Here is an 18,711-nt window from a genome sequence, read left to right as displayed (position 1 = left end):
GCGCGACTCAAGGACCCAACACAAACGCCGCCCCACCATACGTTCGAGCAATTTGCACAAAACGTTGGTGAGGGTAATGGGACGATAGCTGTCCACCGCCAGTGGGTCCGCACCGGGCTTCAAGATGGGGACAATAACACCCTCTCGCCATCGCGACGGGAACACGCCTTCGCTCCAAATGCGATTAAATATCGCGAGAATGTGTCTCTGGCAGTCCCTGGAGAGATGCTTCAGCATCTGCGCGTGGATGCAGTCTGGGCCTGGTGCTGTATCAGGGCAATCGGCGAGGGCAGCGAGGAATTCCCTCTCGCTGAAAGGAGCATTGTATGTTTCAGAACGACGCGTGTGGAATGAGAACGGCGTCCGCTCGGCTCGCTCCTTGAGAGAGCGAAAGGCGGGGGGATAAGATGCAGTCACAGAGCTCTGAGCAAAGTGCGCGGCAAGCCGTTCAGCAATGGCGGCAGCGTCCGTGCAGACAGCGCCGTCCAAGGAGAGCCCAGGGACACCCATAGGGGTCTGGTATCCATAAATCCGCCGGATCCGGGACCACACCAGTGAGGGGGAGACATGGGAGCCCAAGGATGAGACATACCTCTCCCAGCACTCCTGCTTACGCCGTGCAATAAGACGACGGGCCAAGGCACGGAGCCTCTTAAAGGCGATGAGGGTCTCGAGAGACAGGTGCCGCCTATGACACTGGAGAGCCCGCCGACGGTCGCGAATAGCCTCAGCAATCTCCGGCGACCACCAGGGTACAGCCTTCCTCCGAGGGAGGCCAGAAGATCGGGGGATGGCAGCCTCGGCCGCTGAAATGATGGACGTGGTTAAAACACGGACCACCTCGTCAATGTCACCCTGTGGGGGAGTCTCAATGGTTGCAGCAGAAGTAAAAGCCGGCCAGTCTGCCCTGTGGAGAGCCCAGCGGGGCAGGCGCCCAGAAGAACGACACTGGGGTAGTGACAAATAGATGGGATAATGGTCACTACCGCACAGGTCAGGGTGCACCCTCCAGTGGAGGGATGGGACAAGTCCGGGGCTGCAAAGAGAGAGATCGATGGCCGAGAACGAGCCATGGGCAACACTGAAATGCGTGGGAGCACCGGTGTTCAAGAGGATAAGGTCGAGCTGAGCCAATAAATGCTCCACGGCCTGACCGCGCTCATCAGAGACAGTCCCACCCCATAGAGGGTTGTGGGCATTGAAATCGCCCAGAAGCAGCAATGGTGGCGGGAGTTGAGCCAGCAGCGCAGCCAAGACATGTCGGGGGAGCTCCCCATCCGGAGGAATGTAAACAGAGCAAACAGTAATAGCCGGCGAGAGTTCAACCCTGGCAGCAACTGCCTCTAAAGGCGTCCGAAGGGGTACTGGCGAGCTACAGACAGAGTGGTGAACAAAGAGGCAAACCCCACCCGACGCTCGTTGACAGGCAGCGCGGTTCTTATAGTATCCCCGATAACTGCGAAGGGCGGGGGTCCGCAGTGCAGGAAACCAAGTTTCCTGCAGAGCAATGCAGAGAACAGGGGAGTCGCTCAGAAGCATCCGGAGCTCAGGCAGGTGGAGGAAATAACCGCCGCAGTTCCATTGGAGAATGGATGCAGGAAGGGACTGGGAGGGCGTGAATGCGACTAAGAGGCAGACAGCGCTTCAGAGCCAACTGCCGCCACCGGGGGAGAGTCACCTGAGTCCATAGGAGAGGCTCCCAAGGGTTCCGTGAGGGCGAGATCCGCGGCAGAGGCGAGGATCTCCACCTCATCCCCGGAGCCAGGACTATGTACAGCAAGCGGTGCTGAAACCGCCGGAACGTCCTTCTTCTTGGACACATGCCGTTCCATCTTCTCACGTCAGCCCTTAGGGTGAGAGGGCTGGGAGAGCTTCTCTGAAGGAGCATCGGAGGCTGACGACGACGCAGAAGCCCTACGACCAGCAGGTGGCGGAACCTTCAGCCACTCGCTGACATCTGGCTGGGAAGGAGAAGAAACGGAGGAAGGGAGAGCCCCGAGGGACCCCTTCCGTGAGAGAGGAACCGGCGGAGGCAACGCCGGCGGAGAAGGAGGGGGAGGAATCGAGCCTCCCGGTTGTGGAGCAGATGTCACTCCCGAAGTAAGCGTGGGGGGGAGCGACAGAAGAGGGTTTGGCCCCAACTGCTAAGGGGGCAACAGAGGAAGGCTTGCCCCCAGACACGAGGGAGGCAGACAGAGATACACGGCCCCGAGGACCCACTGAAGGCGGCACAGATGAGGCGACAACCGTCGCTCGCGGTGGGCGACGATAACGTGGCTGCAGCATAAGATGGTCGAATGGAAGCAGGATACAACCTTTCATATTTCAGTTTTGCCTCTCGATAAGTAAGCCAGTCCAGGGTCTTAAATTCCATGATCTTCCGCTCCTTATGAAGAATGGGGCAATCCGGCGAGCATGGAGAGTGGTGCTCCCCACAGTTGACACATACAGGCGGTGGCGCACATGGAGAATCGGGATGAGAGGGGCGTCCGCAATCTCAACATGTAGCGCTGGATGGGCAACGGGAGGACATATGCCCAAACTTCCAGCACTGGAAGCACCGCATCGGGGGAGGGACGTATGGCTTCACGTCGCAACGGTAAACCATCACCTTGACCTTCTTGGGCAAGACATCACCCTCGAAGGCCAAGATAAAGGCACCGGTGGCCACCCTGTTAGTCTTGGGCACCCTATGTACACGATGGACAAAATGTACACCACGTCGCTCCAAGTCGGCTCTCAGCTCGTCATCGGATTGTAACAAGAGGTCACGATGGTAAATAATCCCCTGGACCATATTTAAGCTACTGTGGGGAGTGACGGTAACATGGACGTTACCCAGCTTATCGCACAAGAGCAACGCTCGTGACTGGGCTGGGGAGGACGACTTGAGGAGGATGGACCCATTCCTCATTTTTGACAACCCCGCCACTTCCCCAAACTTATCCTCCAGGTGTTCCACAAAAAACAGAGGCTTCGTCATGAGAAAGGAGTCACCATCAGTCCTGCTGCAGACAAGGTATTGCGGTACGTAAGGCTCCCACTTGGCACTAGATCGGCGTCCCTCCCATGGCGCAGCCAACGAGGGGAACGACTGAGGGTCATATTGTGCAGCATCAAAGTCGACTCTACCACGATTAGAGACGCTGGTGGCCGTGCGACCACCAGCTTGGTGTGATTTATTGCGCTTCATTGCGCCACATCCGCCCAGATGCCACCTACTCCGAACGAGGGCTCTCCCCAAGGGCGCCACCCAGCCAAAGCAACGGGTACCTGGCCGATATCCCGTTGCCTGGAGTCCCCGTGCCCCAGACAAGATGGGCACATACTCCTTGGCATGCATGGGGAGGAAACAGCTCTGGCATCTGTAGTGCGATCCCTGCGTGGTCAGGGGGCTACCACCAAGAGGGTACATGACAACCCCACCACAACGGACTGGCTACCGTGCTGGATTTTAGGTGTTGAAGGGGTCCACAGTTGTCGTAGGCGCTAAGAAGAAGAGTGCGCACAAGGCGAGAAGGAGACAACCCAGATGATGTTGGGCGTAGTCCCCCCCACACGACAATAGGTAACATGCAAGATGGTGGAGCATGATGGACCAATAGAAAAACACCACGTAAGGTGTCCTTCCCCAAATGGCACGCACTGACAACGGAAATTTGGAAAAAAAAAGGAGGTCAAACCCAAGAGGGGACCATCACAGAAGGCCGAAACGTTTGAGACTCCTTTTAGTCGCCTCTTACGACAGGCAGGAATACCGCGGGCCTATTCTTACCCCCGAACCCGCAGGGGGGAAACAGCACTGATTTGAGGGATGGAAGAAAAGCCATTAGGAAAATCGACAATGGAAAATTTTGGATGGAATAATGATAATATAATGAAAAGGGTGGATTGCTACTCACCATAAAGCAGAGATTCTGAGTTGCAGATAGACATGACAGAAAGATTGTCAAACAAGTAAGCTTTCAGCCAAAACGGCTTTCAACCAAGTTAAACACACACACACACACACACACACACACACACACACACACACGTGTGACCATGGTCTCTGGCTGCCAAGACTACACTAAGAGCAGCAGCCCAGGATGGGAGAAGCAATCTGGATAGTGGGGGTAAAAAGGAGGCTGGGGGAGAGGGGAGGGTGAGGGGCAGTGGGGTGGAGTGGGGGACAGTAAAGTGCTGCTTGTGGGAGTGTACAGGAAAAAAGTGCAGGGAGGCTAGAGCAGCTAGACGCAGCTGGTAGGTTAGACGGTAGTGGAGGAAGGAGAGCAGGGGGGGGGGGGGGGGGGGGGGGGGCAGGCAGGGAAAGGAAGAAGTAAAAAGACTGTGGACGTGTTGGTGGAATAGAGGGCTCTACAGTGCTTGAGTAGGAACAGGGAAGGGGATATGTGGGTGTAGCACAATGACTAACAAAGGCTGGCCAGGAGGGATACAAGAACATAGGATATTTTGTAGGGAGAGTTCCCAAATGCACATTTCAGAAAAGCTGGTGTTGGTAGGAACGATCCAGATGGCACACACAGTGAAGCAGTTAAAGTTGTGTTGTGCAGCGTTCTCAGCAACTGGTTGGTTGAGCATGTTTCCTGGCTACAGTTTGTAGATGGCCATTCACGTGGACATGCAGCTTGTTGGTTTTCATGCCCATGTAGAATGCAGTGCGGTGGTTTTAGCTTAGCTTGTAGATCACATAACTGGTTTCACAGGACATTCTGCCTCTGATGGGATAGGTGACACTTGTGACCGTATTGCAGTAGGTGGTTGTGGAAGGATGTATGTAACAGATATTGTATCTGGGTCTATTACAGGGATATGAGCCATGAGGTAAGTGGTTGGAAGCAGGAGTTGTGTAGGGATGGACGAGGATATTGTGTAGGTTCATTGGGTGGTGGAATAGCACAGTAGGAGGGGTGGGAACAAGAGTCCGTAGGGCATTACTCATAAAAGGGCACCACCAGCAAAAGCCAAACTCCTGGTGGAGAATATGATTCAATTGCTCCAGTCCTGAGTGGAACTGAATCACAAGAGGAATCCTACTGTATGACCGGATGATGGGATTTTGGGAGGTGGGGAGTGACTGGAGAGACAATGCTCAGTTCACCTGTTTTTGTGCAAGGTTGGGAGGGAAATTACAGTCTGTGAAGGGCTCAGTGAGACCCTTAGTATATTTTGAGATGGACTGCTCATCATTACTGCTATCCACCACCTCTACAATTACCTCCAAACCTTCACCACATTCTTTCATAGGTGACAAACCCTGCCTCGCAGATATACTACATTTACCCCCCCCCCCCCCCCCCCCCCTCAAAAAATAAACTCACAGCAGCATACAGTATCCAGACCCAAACACACCTGAACACAGTCACAAATCTTTCTTCTAAAGTTTTAACTTCACAGAAAGATCAGTCCTTTACAAAGCCCTCACCTTTTCTCTCACTCCCAAACTCAAACATGAAGGAGTTGTTAAAAATCTTCTCTCCATCTCCCGGTCCCAACAGTGTAAAACACTTTTCTGCCACCAACTCTACCAGCTACCAGTTAGACTCACATGAAGACCAATCTTGAATCCTGGCTGACTCCGTTCACTCCTCTGTCCAACCATGATCCACCCCCAAATCACCACCTGTTAACTTTCCAGAAATCCCTCAGCATTCAAGCTAACCTTACATCTGCAGAAAGAACCACAATCTACCACCTAAAAACTGATCCCGACCGTCTAATCCTACCTACTGACAAAGGATCCATCACTGTTGTTTTGAACAGTAAAGATTACCTAGCAGGAGGACTCTACCGGCCATCAGATTCATCCACCTACAAATCCTGCTACAGAGACTCCATTTCAGAAATCCAGCAGGATCTCCAGTCTATCCTCAAATCCTTAGGCCCATTGCATAACATCTCCCCAGAGTCTCTCTCTCTCCTCACCCCTACCACTCCCTGCACTCCTATCTTCCACAAGCTTTCTTAAGTCCATAAACGCAATGACCCAGGACACCCATTGCCCATTGTAGCTGCTTCACAGCCTGCACCATCTGGATCCTTCCTATGGACACCAGCTTTCCTGAACTGTACAGATGGAAACTCTCGCTACAGTATGTCCCATGTTCCCTTAACTCTTCTGGCCCCAACCTTCATTAGTCACTGAGCTACAACCACCTATCCCCTTCCCTGTTCCCACTGCAGCACTGCACAGCCCTCTATTCCACCTATGCACCCACAGTCTTTTTACTTCTCTTCTTTTCCACTGCTAGCGCCCCCCCCCCCCCGCCCCCACCCACCCACCTTCCCCTGCTGTCTGTCTAACCTCCCCACTGCACCTAGCTACCCTTCCCTCTCTCCACCTCATCCCTTTAAGCTCCCACAAGCAGTACTTTACCCTCCCCTGACCCCTATTCCTGCAATCCCTCCCTCTCCCCGCACCAGCCTCCTCCTCATCCTCTCCCATCATGTGCTGCTGCTCGCAGTCTGGCCTTGGCAGGCAGAGACAGTGGTAATGTGTGTAATAGTTGTGGTTGCATGAATGTGTGTGTATGTTGTATATTGATGATATTAGATAAGCCGAAAGGAATCTGATTGAACTTAATACAGATTCCAGTCAGTAAAATGCATGATCACCGGCCTGGACTCCTCAGCAAGCAGTATCTGATACCATCTACTGGGGCAGCAGTCTTGTCTCGTCTGTCAGACTGCGTGTTGGGTGATATCAAGATTAGTGGCCTGTGTAGCTACCTTGACAACATTCTCATCTATAATAACTCTTTTGACCAGTATCTGTGTGATATTCATGGGGTGTTATCACAGGTTTGGGCAGCTGCATTAACAGTTGAACCATCACCCTAGCCAGATATCAGATCTCCTTCCCGGGGCATCTTGTTTCAGAGGACCAGGATTGACCAAGAGTGTAACTCTGCCTTACGATGGTCCCCCCCCCCCCACCCCCCACCCCCACCCCCGGAATAAAAAGGGAATAGCTGAAAATTTGTTCCCAATGTCGCCCAGCTTGCCGCCACTTTAATAGTTTACATAAAAATGGGGAGGCCTTCATCTGGGAAGAGTGTCAGCAGTCTGCCTTTGAGCCATTAAAACTGCCTTGGCCATCCCAGACTTTCAAAAGGCCTTTATCATCCAGACTGATGCCTTCAACGCTGGTGTTGCCACTGCTCTACCGCAAAAACATTTTGGGGAGAGGCACTATGTTGCCTGCACTTCTAGGAGCTTGACACCAAGCGAATTAAAATGCTCCATTTACATGTGTAAGGCTTTGGCCATACTCTTCACACTCAAAAAATTTAAATTCTACATAGACCATAGGGGATCTCGAAACTGACAATCAGGTGTTAAGCTGGGTCCTCGGCCATCCCAGGAAAACTGGCAGAATTGGTAGATGGGCGGTGCACATATCCACGTTCCGCTTTTGGGTGTGGCATATAAGAGGGGCTGATAAACAGGTGGCCACTGCACTTAGCCAGATGTTTCAGGAGGACAGTGCGGAAATAACTATTTGTGACAAAGCATTCGAGGAATTGGCTGGTGCCATCTTAACCGAGGTGCTGGAGCTCTTTGCTGGTCTCCAAGGTGCTGGAGCTCTTTGCTAGCCATGGCTTTAAGCAGGGTCGGGACCCTCAAGCTGAGGACTATTAGGAAGCGTCTGTTTTCAAGGGCCTCCTCCACTTGGAGAGAGAACAACACCCTCTGGATAAGTTATTTACAGATTATGTGTGTTTGTCGTGGATGGCTTTTCCCAATTCAACTGGCTTATTTCCTGTAGGTGGATTACAGCCGCAATTACTATCTACTATCTTCCTAAGGTGTTGTCTATATTTGGTCCACCCAAGGCTTTAGTTAGTGACAATGCTCCAGCCTTTGTTTCAAAAGAATTTAAGTGCTTTTGTTTTCAGAAAGCCGTTAAGACATATTACAACAATGCCCTACTATCCCCACATCTCATTTGCTGCGTGAGTAAATAGGAACCTTTAGGCTGCTCTCCTCATCTATCATAATAAGACCTGTATTAAGTGGGATTCCTCGCTCCCATGGATCAACCTTGCCTTTCATTCTACCCAACATGGGGCTATGAAGGCCACTCCTGCTACAATAATGTTTGCTTACACACTCAATTCTCTCGTTTCCAATATGTGGAACATTAACGACCTTTTGCCACAATATCCAGTTCACTCTCCATCGACAAGCCAAGTGTTACAATCAGGGGAGGCAGCCTGCTCAAGTGAAAGTTGGGGATCAAATTTTTGTTCATAATTTCGGCTCTGGGGGCGGTAGCGATGCTGATATTTCTAGGAACTTTGTGCCACATTTTCTAGGATGTTATCAGGTCCTCTGAGAGCTATGTCCTGTTAATCTTTTAGCCCATAATCTAGCTAACAGTAGGACCACTTGAGTACGCATCAGACAGATTAAACAAGCCAAGTAGAGCCCCTCTGTTCTCCAACTCCCCTGTCAGGAATAGGCTTGGAGGAGGGGGGAGGGTTTATTGTTTCAGTGGGGGAAGTTGAGCTGTGTTGGCTTGTATCGATCTCTCTTTTGGGCAATCTCTTCCGTTTGGTTTCTCCTCTGGTTGTCTGGTGGTGCTGCCTCTGTGCTGTGGCCAGTGGGCCAAATTTTCATGGCACGCAAGCCTCGTTTGGACAACACTGGGAGGAAGTTGGGCTCCGAGCTGATGCAGTCAGTGAGAGGCTGATGGCTATTGGTTTTCTATTGAAAGTGTGTTGTCACCACCGCCCACTGTGTTGCTGTCTGTCGAAGTGACCTCTTGGTAGCAAGCCTCAGTTGGCAATTCACTCGCAAACTTTTCATTGAGGACAACTGTGGGTTAGTTGGTCTGTTGTCTCAGCACACGACGTGTATTGAGTCTTTTGGTTGCTTCTGGGTTCTATGTATTGCTGATAACTTTCAATTCATCCCTGTCAATGCACAGTGACTGGTTTCAGTATTGTTTGAGTTATTTGTGGTATTGGTTTTTGGTGGATCTGTGAAGGGGTCCAACTAACAGCAGTCCTACTGGGATAAACAGGGCAATTTGGCCATTCAGTGACATGTCCATTAGCCCTAGCCACACAAGGAAATGGCTGTCATATACTGGACACTGTGAACCATAGATGAATGCCCTATTTTGGTAAGGTGCAGTATTTGTATCTAGTGAAATTTTTGAATGAGTTGTCAATCTTAATGCTGTCTGAGTATTGGATCTGTGGAAGCAACTTGTTGTAATTACCTCTAAATATTTCCCTTTCGTTTAAATGTTTGTCAGTGTGTGTGTGTGTGTGTGTGTGTGTGTGTGTGTGTGTGTGTGTTTTTTAGAGTTCTGGGGAAAAATAATAGTTTTATTGCAGTTGTCTTTGATTATTTCTTGGGCTAAAGTGTTTTAATCTTATCTAAGCGTTTGAACCATGGACCTTGCCATTGGTGGGGAGGCTTGCGTGCCTCAACGATACAGATAGCCATACCGTAGGTGCAACCACAACCGAGGGGTCAGACAAACGTGTGGTTCCTGAAGAGGGGCAGCAGCCATTTCAGTAGTTGCAGGGGCAACAGTCTGGATGATTGACTGATCTGGCCTTGTAACACTAACCAAAATGGCCTTGCTGTTCTGGTACTGCGAATGGCTGAAAGCAAGAGGAAACTACAGCCGTAATTTTTCCCAAGGGCATGCAGCTTTACTGTATGATTAAATGATGATGGCGTCCTCTTGGGTAAAATATTCCGGAGGTAAAATAGTCCCCCATTCGGATCTCCAGGCAGGGACTCCTCAAGAGGACGTCAATATCAGGAGAAAGAAAACTGGCGTACTACGGATCGGAGCGTGGAATGTCAGATCCCTTAATTGGGCAGGTAGGTTAGAAAATTTAAAAAGGGAAATGGATAGGTTAAAGTTAGATATAGTGGGAATTAGTGAAGTTCGGTGGCAGGAGGAACAAGACTTTTGGTCAGGTGAATACAGAGTTATAAATACAAAATCAAATAGGGGTAATGCAGGAGTAGGTTTAATAATGAATAAAAACTAGGAGTACGGGTAAGCTACTACAAACAGTGTAGTGAACGCATTATTATGGCCAAGATAGACACGAAGCCCACGTCTACTACAGTACTACAAGTTTATATGCCGTCTAGCTCTGCAGATGACGAAGAAATTGATGAAATGTATGATGAGATAATAAAAGAAATTATTCAGGTAGTGAAGGGAGACGAAAATTTAATAGTCATAGGTGACTGGAATTCGAGAGTAGGAAAAGGGAGAGAAGCAAACATAGTAGGTGAATATTGATTGGGGCTAAGAAATTAAAGAGGAAGCCGCCTGGTAGAATTTTGCACAGAGCATAACTTAATCATAGCTAACACTTGGTTCAAGAATCATGAAAGAAGGTTGTATACATGGAAGCACCCTGGAGATACTAGAAGGTATCAGATAGATTATATAATGGTAAGACAGAGATTTAGGAACTAGGTTTTAAGTTGTAAGACATTTCCAGGGACAGATGTGGACTCTGACCACAATCTATTGGTTATGAACTGTAGATTAAAACTGAAGAAACTGCAAAAAGGTGGGAATTTAAGGAGATGGGACCTGGATAAACTGAAAGAACCAGAGGTTGTACAGTGTTTCAGGGAGAGCATAAGGGAACAATTGACAGGAATGGGGGAAAGAAATACAGCAGAAGAAGAATGGGAAGCTTTGAGGGATGAAATAGTGAAGGCAGCAGAGGATCAAGTAGGTAAAAAGATGAGGGCTAGTAGAAATGCTTGCGTAACAGAAGAGATACTGAATTTAATTGATGAAAGGAGAAAATATAAAAATACAGTAAATGAAGCAGGCAAAAAGGAATACAAACGTCTCAAAAATGAGATCGACAGGAAGTGCAAAATGGCTAATCAGGGCTGGCTAGAGGACAAATGTAGGGCTGTAGAGGCTTATCTCACTAGGGGAAAGATAGATGCTGCCTACTGGAAAATTAAATAGACCTTTGGAGAAAAGAGAACCACTTGTATGAATATCAAGAGCTCAGATGGAAACCCAGTTCTAAGCAAAGAAGGGAAAGCAGAAAGGTGGAACTAGTATGTAGAGGGTTTATACAAGGGTGATGTACTTGAGGACAATATTATGGAAATGGAAGAGAATGTAGATGAAGATAAAATAGGAGATATGACACTGCGTGAAGAGTTTGACAGTGCATTGAAAGGCCTAAGTCGAAACAAGGCCCCGGGAGTACACAACATTCCATTAGAACTATTGACAGCCTTGGGAGAGCCAGGCCTAAGAAAACTCTACCATCTGGTGAGCAAGGTGTATGAGAGAGGCGAAATACCCTCAGACTTCAAGCAGAATATAATAATTCCAATCCCAAAGAAAGCAGGTGTTGACAGATGTGAAAATTACTGAACTATCAATTTAATAAGCCACGGCTGCAAAATACTAACACGAATTCTTTACAGACAAATGGAAAAACTGGTAGAAGCTGACCTCAGAGAAGATCAGTTTGGATTCCGTAGAAATATTGGAACACGTGAGGCAATACTGTCCCTACGACTTATCTTAAGAAAATAGATTAAGGAAAGGCAATCCTACGTTTCTAGCATTTGTAGACTTAGAGGAAACTTTTGATAGTGTTGACTGGAATACTCTCTCAAATTCTGAAGGTGACAGGGGTCAAATACAGGGAGAGAAAGACTATTTACAGTTTGTACAGAAAGCAGATGACAGTTGTAAGAGTCGAAGGGTATGAAAGGGAAGCAGTGGTTGGGAAGGGAGTGAGACAGGGTTGTAGCCTATCCCCGATGTTATTCAATCTGTATATTGAGCAAGCAATAAAGGAAACAAAAGAAAAGTTCGGAGTAGGTATTAAAATCCATGGAAAAGAAATAAAAACTTTGAGGTTCACCGATGACATTGTAATTCTGTCAGAGACAGCAAAGGACTCGGAAGAGCAGTTGAACGGAATGGACAGTGCCTTGAAAGGAGGGTATAAGATGAACATCCACAAAAGCAGAACGAGGATAATCGAATGTAGTCGAATTAAGTCGGGTTATGCTGAGGGAATTAGATTAGGAAATGAGACACTTATAGTAGTAAAGGAGTTTTGCTATTTGGGGAGCAAAATAACTGATGATGGTCGAAGTAGAGAGGATACAAAATGTAGACTGGCATTGGCAAGGAAAGCGTTTCTGAAGAAGAGAAATTTGTTAACATCGAGGATAGATTTAAGTGTCAGGAAGTCGTTTTTGAAAGTATTTGTATGGAGTGTAGCCATGTATGGAAGTGAAACATGGACAATAAATAGTTTGGACAAGAAGAGAATAGAAGCTTTCGAAATGTGGTGCTAGAGAAGAATGTTGAAGATTAGGTGGGTAGATCACGTAACTAATGAGGAGGTATTGAATAGAATTGGGGAGAAAAGGAGCTTGTGGCACAACTTGAGTAGAAGAAGGGATCGGTTGGTAGGACATGTTCTGAGACATCGAGGGATCACCAATTTAGTATTGGTGGGCAGCGTGGAGGGTAAAAATCGTAGAGGGAGACCAAGATTTGAATACACTATGCAGATTCAGAAGGATGTATGCTGCAGTAAGTACTGGGAGATGAAGAAGCTTGCACAGGATAGAGTAGCATGGAGAGCTGCATCAAACCAGTCTCAGGACTGAAGACCACAACAACAAGCGTTTGTCATTTTTTAAAAAAAGAAAAAGGGAACAAATTTGCAGAAGGTTAAGTGGTGAGTTATTCTTGTGTGTTACTTGGTTACTGCCTAAGTTGATCTAACACTAATATCAGTTTGTTAGTTCTGTAGCCTGGGCTAGTTAGCAATACTGTATGTTGACCCAACTTCTGGTTGTCCAAATGGCCAACAAATTGTTCCAGTGTGCCTCACCAGCCAGCTGACTTGATGACGGGAGAGGAAGCAGGCATGGTTCTGGGCGGAAGCTGGTACTAGGACCTCATTGGGACCGCTATTCTGTGCTGAGTTGCTGTTGTGGGCCGTCGGTCACTTAAGTTCTTACGCTTAATGCAATACTCTGTCCCAGTGATCTTCTTAATGTTCCATTCTTTGTTAAATTTGCTCTTGCCTGCCTTCCCCTTCCAGAATCAAGCCTCAAAATTGTGCAAACAGAAAGGTGTAAAGCCTTCAGACAGTTACTAAATTTCACCAAGTTAAACTCTACTGAAAGTTTAGTTCACCTCGGATAGATATATTGTTTAGGAATAATTGTAAAATATCTTTTTATCTTTCTGTTAAAGGGTATTTTAAACTTTTTTTTAAAGAGAATATTTCTAAGCCTTCTGGGACTCTGTAATGATCTTGACCTTGTTGTGATACTTAAAAATTTCAAGACAATTTCAAAGCCTTCTGGCACATGATGATTATTGATTTTGCTCTTGTCGTAAATTTTTTTAAAGTAAATTCTAAGCCTTCTGGCACTCTGTGATTATTGATGTTGACCTTGCTCTAACTTTTTTTTTAATAGATAAATTTCAAAGCAAATTTTAAGCCTTTCTGGTACTATGCGATTATTAGTAATTATTAACTGGCTTTTTGCTTCATTCCACTGTGACAGAAGATTTTAAATGTTTTCACAAAATAAATTTAGATGTTGTCAACCACAAGTGATGCTGAACCTGGGGCTTGGCCCTTCAATGAATTCCTGCCATCACCAATGACAGGCCATTTCAAGTGTCTCAGTAATCTAATACTATTCTTTGCTTCCTGCGAATAAATTACCATATGATTTGCCTAATTAGTGATGAAGTTTCTTTAAACCAAGTGTCAGGACGAAATTCCACAATAATAGCTTCAAGGATGATGTAACATTGATGAACATTCACAGAAATGACATGCAAAATTAAACTCAAATACTCCAACACACCAGTACAAAGCAGCTCTGATAATGTTCTGATATTCAGTTAAAAGAATGAGATTCTCACTCTGCAGCGGAGTGTGCGCTGATATGAAACTTCCTGGCAGATTAAAACTGTGTGCCCGACCGAGACTCAAACTCGGGACCTTTGCCTTTCGCGGGCAAGTGCTCTATCATTTGAGCTACCGAAGCACGACTCACGCCCAGTCCTCACAGCACTACTGGCAGAAGTAAAGCTGTGAGGACTGGGCATGAGTCGTGCTTCGGTAGCTCAAATGGTAGGGCACTTGCCCGCGAAAGGCAAAGGTCCCGAGTTCGAGTCTCGGTCAGGCACACAGTTTTAATCTGCCAGGAAGTTTCATTCAGTTAAAACTTGTAGATTTGTCAGTTAATGCCTAAGTGACATACATCATGAACATTAATAAGACCAACAAACTGCAGGGACAAATTCTTGACTGGAAATGGAGGAAAAAAGGTCCTATTAATAAGTGTCCAAAAATGCATCATTATTGTGGTAGATGGCGCTGGCGAATGACAATTCCTCTGACCACGTGCCATGTGTTCCTAGTGTGTTGCAGATTGAGTGATTAACACATCATACTGTAAGCAGCAGAATGGTCTGGTATTTGTGTTGAGAACAAGCCAAGATTGTAGTTTTGTATTACCAAGCAAATGAAATGGCCGAGATGCAGCTATACCAAAAGAAGTACACTCACACACACCAACAACATCACACAACATTTCAAGCCCTTTTTGGAAGTTTGTTTGATTATAGATCCTTTCAGACAGATGAATGTGCAGGGAGCCAGTGGACTATGCGTACACCAGATCTGGAGAATCGGTTTCTACAGGTTATTAATATGAACCCAGCAAACCGGTGTAAGCCCACGTAAGATTATGTGTATCCTGTATGACAACCACTACTATCCCTATTACCTACAGCCACATTACACCACATGGAGGCCACTTTGGACATCTGTTGTTATGTGGATGTGATGCAGCTCTTTACTGTGCTCTGGGACAATCTGCCATCGTTGCACACACACACACACACACACACACACACACACACACACAGTCCATTTCCGGACACATTTTTGTAGGATCTTTCTTCCTCCATTTCCATTCAGCAATCTGTCTTTGCTGTTCATTGGTTTTATTATTAGATTGGAAATAAATTTTTCATTTTGTGAAATTATTACAAATTTCTGAAGGCAATCCAAGGACCAGAATTTTTTTTTAGTTTTAATGATACTCTGTGCACAGCCAATATTTGTCTTAAATGAAAAAGCAAAGCAGCATATATTTTACATACCATATCAATCTGAGCTTGATACTGCATTGTTACCATTCCAATAAATACTTGGTTGCACTGCAGCTCAAAACAACCCTCAACATCATCAACATCATCCTCATGGCCTTCATTACCCAACAGTGAATCTGTGAGGAGAATGATAATGCCAATTACAATGACTTATAATTATGAAGAGGATAAAAGGCAGTGACAAATTAAATAATAGCAATATCATGTAGTGAAACATCTCAGTGGCTTCTTTTTTAAATAGGTAAATAATAGCAAAACTAGATAGATAGATAGAAAAATGTAAACACTACATTGCTTAGAATTAACCACGATGGAAGAGTAAATTTATTTTTCTTCCACTTCCTCCATTCAACTGTACCAGACTCAATAAATTTTTATATTTCATAAACATTAGTTTTATGTTTCAATAATTCCTAAACACAACAGAAAAAAGAAATAAATAATTACTTAAATAAAAACTTTTTGATATAATATGTATTTAAAATGGGCTTAAAAGTATAAAATAATTTCTCCCAGCCCCATACAGATCACTGGCCCTGCACAGATAGTACTGAAAATTTTGTAAAATTTAAAACTAAAAACATGGGGTGCGTGCAATAGATAAGTGATGCATGAATAGTTCACATAAGTCACTACCAGTTATATTATAGAGAAATGGTATGAACTGTTCTGTGATTTTGCTCAAAGACAGCTACTCTCTACACCTCTTTCTATTGTGTATTGCATGCATCCCACATTTTTCATTTTAAACTTTACAAGTAAAGAAAAAAAAATAAAAATAAAAAATCACAAGCACAGATTTTCAGGACTATCTGTATGGTGTTACAAATCTATATGGTGCTAGGTGATAATATTTCATACTTTTTAGTCTGTTTTAGAAAGTGTTATATTCACAAGTTTTTTACTTAAATAATTATTTTCTGATTTTTAGTCTTGTATGAGACAAATTTTTCAATTTATTTCAAACATTTTGATGATATTACAACAGAGACACACAGTAAGTTTCTGGTATATTTAAGTTTCTCTTTCCCAGAGTCAACCAATGTACTTCTTTCTTCTACCTCTTGAAAGGACTGTAAAGGCAAAAATTAGAAAGATTTGAGCTCATAGAGAGAGTTACTAGCAATGATTCTTACCATGAATCATTTGCGACTGGAACATGGAAAGAGGGAAATTGCAGTGGTACACAAAGTATCCTCTGCTACACATCAGACAAGAAAACTAGTTAATATTGCAATAGAGAGAGACAGAATAACGAAGTACCTCCACCACACACCAAACATGAGTGAATTACTACAGCATTATCAACTAGTTCTGAGCTATGTACAAACTTTCAAGTATCTAGTTCATGAGAGAGTTAGTTTGAACCGCAAAATCTGCACTGAACAGAAAAACAGACAAGATAGTAATCTAATAAAAAGCATTAAAAATGGGAATAATGTCGTAATTTCATAAGTAATAATCAAAAATAGGTAAAACGAAAGTTATACAAATGTGTTTAATTTTAAAATAAGTTATTATGATTACAAAATATGTAATTTTCTGATTAATAACAAAGCCCCCCAACCACACAAGTCATGGACCATACCAATGTGGGGTGGCTTATATGCCTCAACAATACAGACAGCCATACCACAGGTGCTACTACAATGGAGGAGTACTTGTAGGAAGGATAGGGAAACATGTGGTTTGTGTAGAGGGGCAGCAGCCTTTTCAGTAGTTGCAGAGGTAGCAATGTGGGTATCTGACTGATCTGGCCTTGTAACATCAGTCAACATGGCCTTGCTGTGTTGATACTGTGAATACATTAAATGGCTGAAAGCAAGGGGAAATTGCAGCCATTACTTTTCTGGAGGGCATGCAGCTCTACTGTATGGTTAAATGATGATGGCACACTCTTGGGTAAAATGTTCCAGAGGTAAAATCCCCCCCCCCCCCCCCCCCATTTGCATCTCAGGGTGGGGACTACACAGAAGAATTTCATCAGGGGAAAAACAAGATTGGCATTCCATGGGTCAGTGTGTGTAATGTTAGATCCCTTAATAGGATGGGTAGGTTATAAAATTTAAAAAGGGAAACGGACAGTTTGAAGTCAGATATAGTAGAAGTTATTGATGTTCAGTGGCAGGATGAACAGGACTTGTGGTCACGTGAGTACAAGGTTATAAACACAAAATGAAATAAGGGAAATGGAAGAGAATAGGTCTAATAATGAATAAGGAATGCAGTTAAGCTACTGGATACCGAACCCATTTTACAGCCAAGGTAAAACATGAAGCTCACACCCACCACAGTAATACAAGTTTACATACCAACTAGCTCTGCCGATGATGAAGAGATTGAAATAATATGTGATTACATAACTGAAATTATTCAGATAGTTAAGGAAGAAGAAAATTTAATCGTTATGTGAGACTGGAATTCGACTGCAGGAAAAGGACAAGAAGGAAAATTAGGAGAAGAGTAGAAGAATATGGTTTGGAGGAAAGGAATGAGAGAGTATGATTTAATCATCACTAGCACTTAGTTTAAGAATCATGAAAGAAGGTCATATAAGTGGAAGAAATCAGGACACATTGATAGGTTTCAGTTTCACTGTATAATGGTAAGAGCGAGATTTTGGAACAAGATTTTAAACTGTAAGACATTTCAAGAGCTAGATGTGTACTCTGACCATAATTTATTGGTTTTGAACTGTAGATTAAAACTGAATAAACAGCAAAAAGATAGGAAACTAAGGAAATATGACCTAAATAACTGGAAAGATCCAGATGTAAAAGACAAATGCGACAGAAGAGACACCATGCATATCTATAATTCTATGGGCGCAACAGCTGTTTGGTGAGAAAGTTTCAATGCGAATGCATAACCAATGTCTGAACTCCTACAGGAACTGGAAATCTGCATGTAGGGGGTTAACTTGTGGGGAGTGTGAGAAACAGAGTATCCAGGTTGGAGTTCCAGTCCAGCACACATTTTCAACTATCACCACTGCATTCCACAATGTTCTGTGTGGATGGAAGTCATTATTTCCTTCCTATTTTTTTTCCATCCCATTTCCTTTCCATTCCTTTCACTCCAATTATTCATGAGTCAGAATTCTTCTTTGACAGGCTCTTTACGGCCTTCAGTAACAGTGGATGTTCCTTTTGTTTGGCTACAATGTTTGTTAATGGAGTGTTGGCTGGCAAGTGTTGATGTTCTCCCAACGGATTCAGCAAAGCATCCATTTTTGTTTTCCTTAAGACACAGTACCATCTTGCCAGTCATTCTGATCAATGGAGAGGAATTTTCTCAAGTTTAGGTGAAGACCTATGCCAGTTTAGGTGAAGACCTATGCCATCACATAATCAAGCTCAGTTAAGTGGCATAGATGCTCTTCCAACGACTTTCTTTTGTTTGCATCAGACAGTCTAAGGTTTCACCAATTCTTGGCAATGGATACACATCCTTTTTCGCAGATGTGTTTAGCCGATGGTAATCAATGCCAAAATGCCTTGCACTATCTCTCTTCTTCATAATTA

The 18,711-nt window shown here is 45.0% G+C and overlaps 1 protein-coding gene across 7 annotated transcripts in view; it reads right to left on the bottom strand.

Annotated features, from left to right (window-relative positions):
• LOC124777828 (transmembrane protein 94) overlaps positions 1–18,711 on the bottom strand; it is a 495,418-nt gene that overhangs the window by 223,078 nt on the left and 253,629 nt on the right. For all 7 annotated transcript variants that reach the window (XM_047253357.1, XM_047253355.1, XM_047253356.1 and 4 more), the window contains one exon: positions 15,179–15,303. In XM_047253357.1, the coding sequence (XP_047109313.1) occupies positions 15,179–15,303 (125 nt within the window). The remainder of the gene's footprint in view (positions 1–15,178; positions 15,304–18,711) is intronic.

Source organism: Schistocerca piceifrons, chromosome 2 (assembly GCF_021461385.2).
Source record: "Schistocerca piceifrons isolate TAMUIC-IGC-003096 chromosome 2, iqSchPice1.1, whole genome shotgun sequence".
Classification (NCBI taxonomy): domain Eukaryota; kingdom Metazoa; phylum Arthropoda; class Insecta; order Orthoptera; family Acrididae; genus Schistocerca; species Schistocerca piceifrons.
Note: the sequence above shows the minus strand (reverse complement) of the source record. Positions and strands in the feature narration are given on the sequence as shown.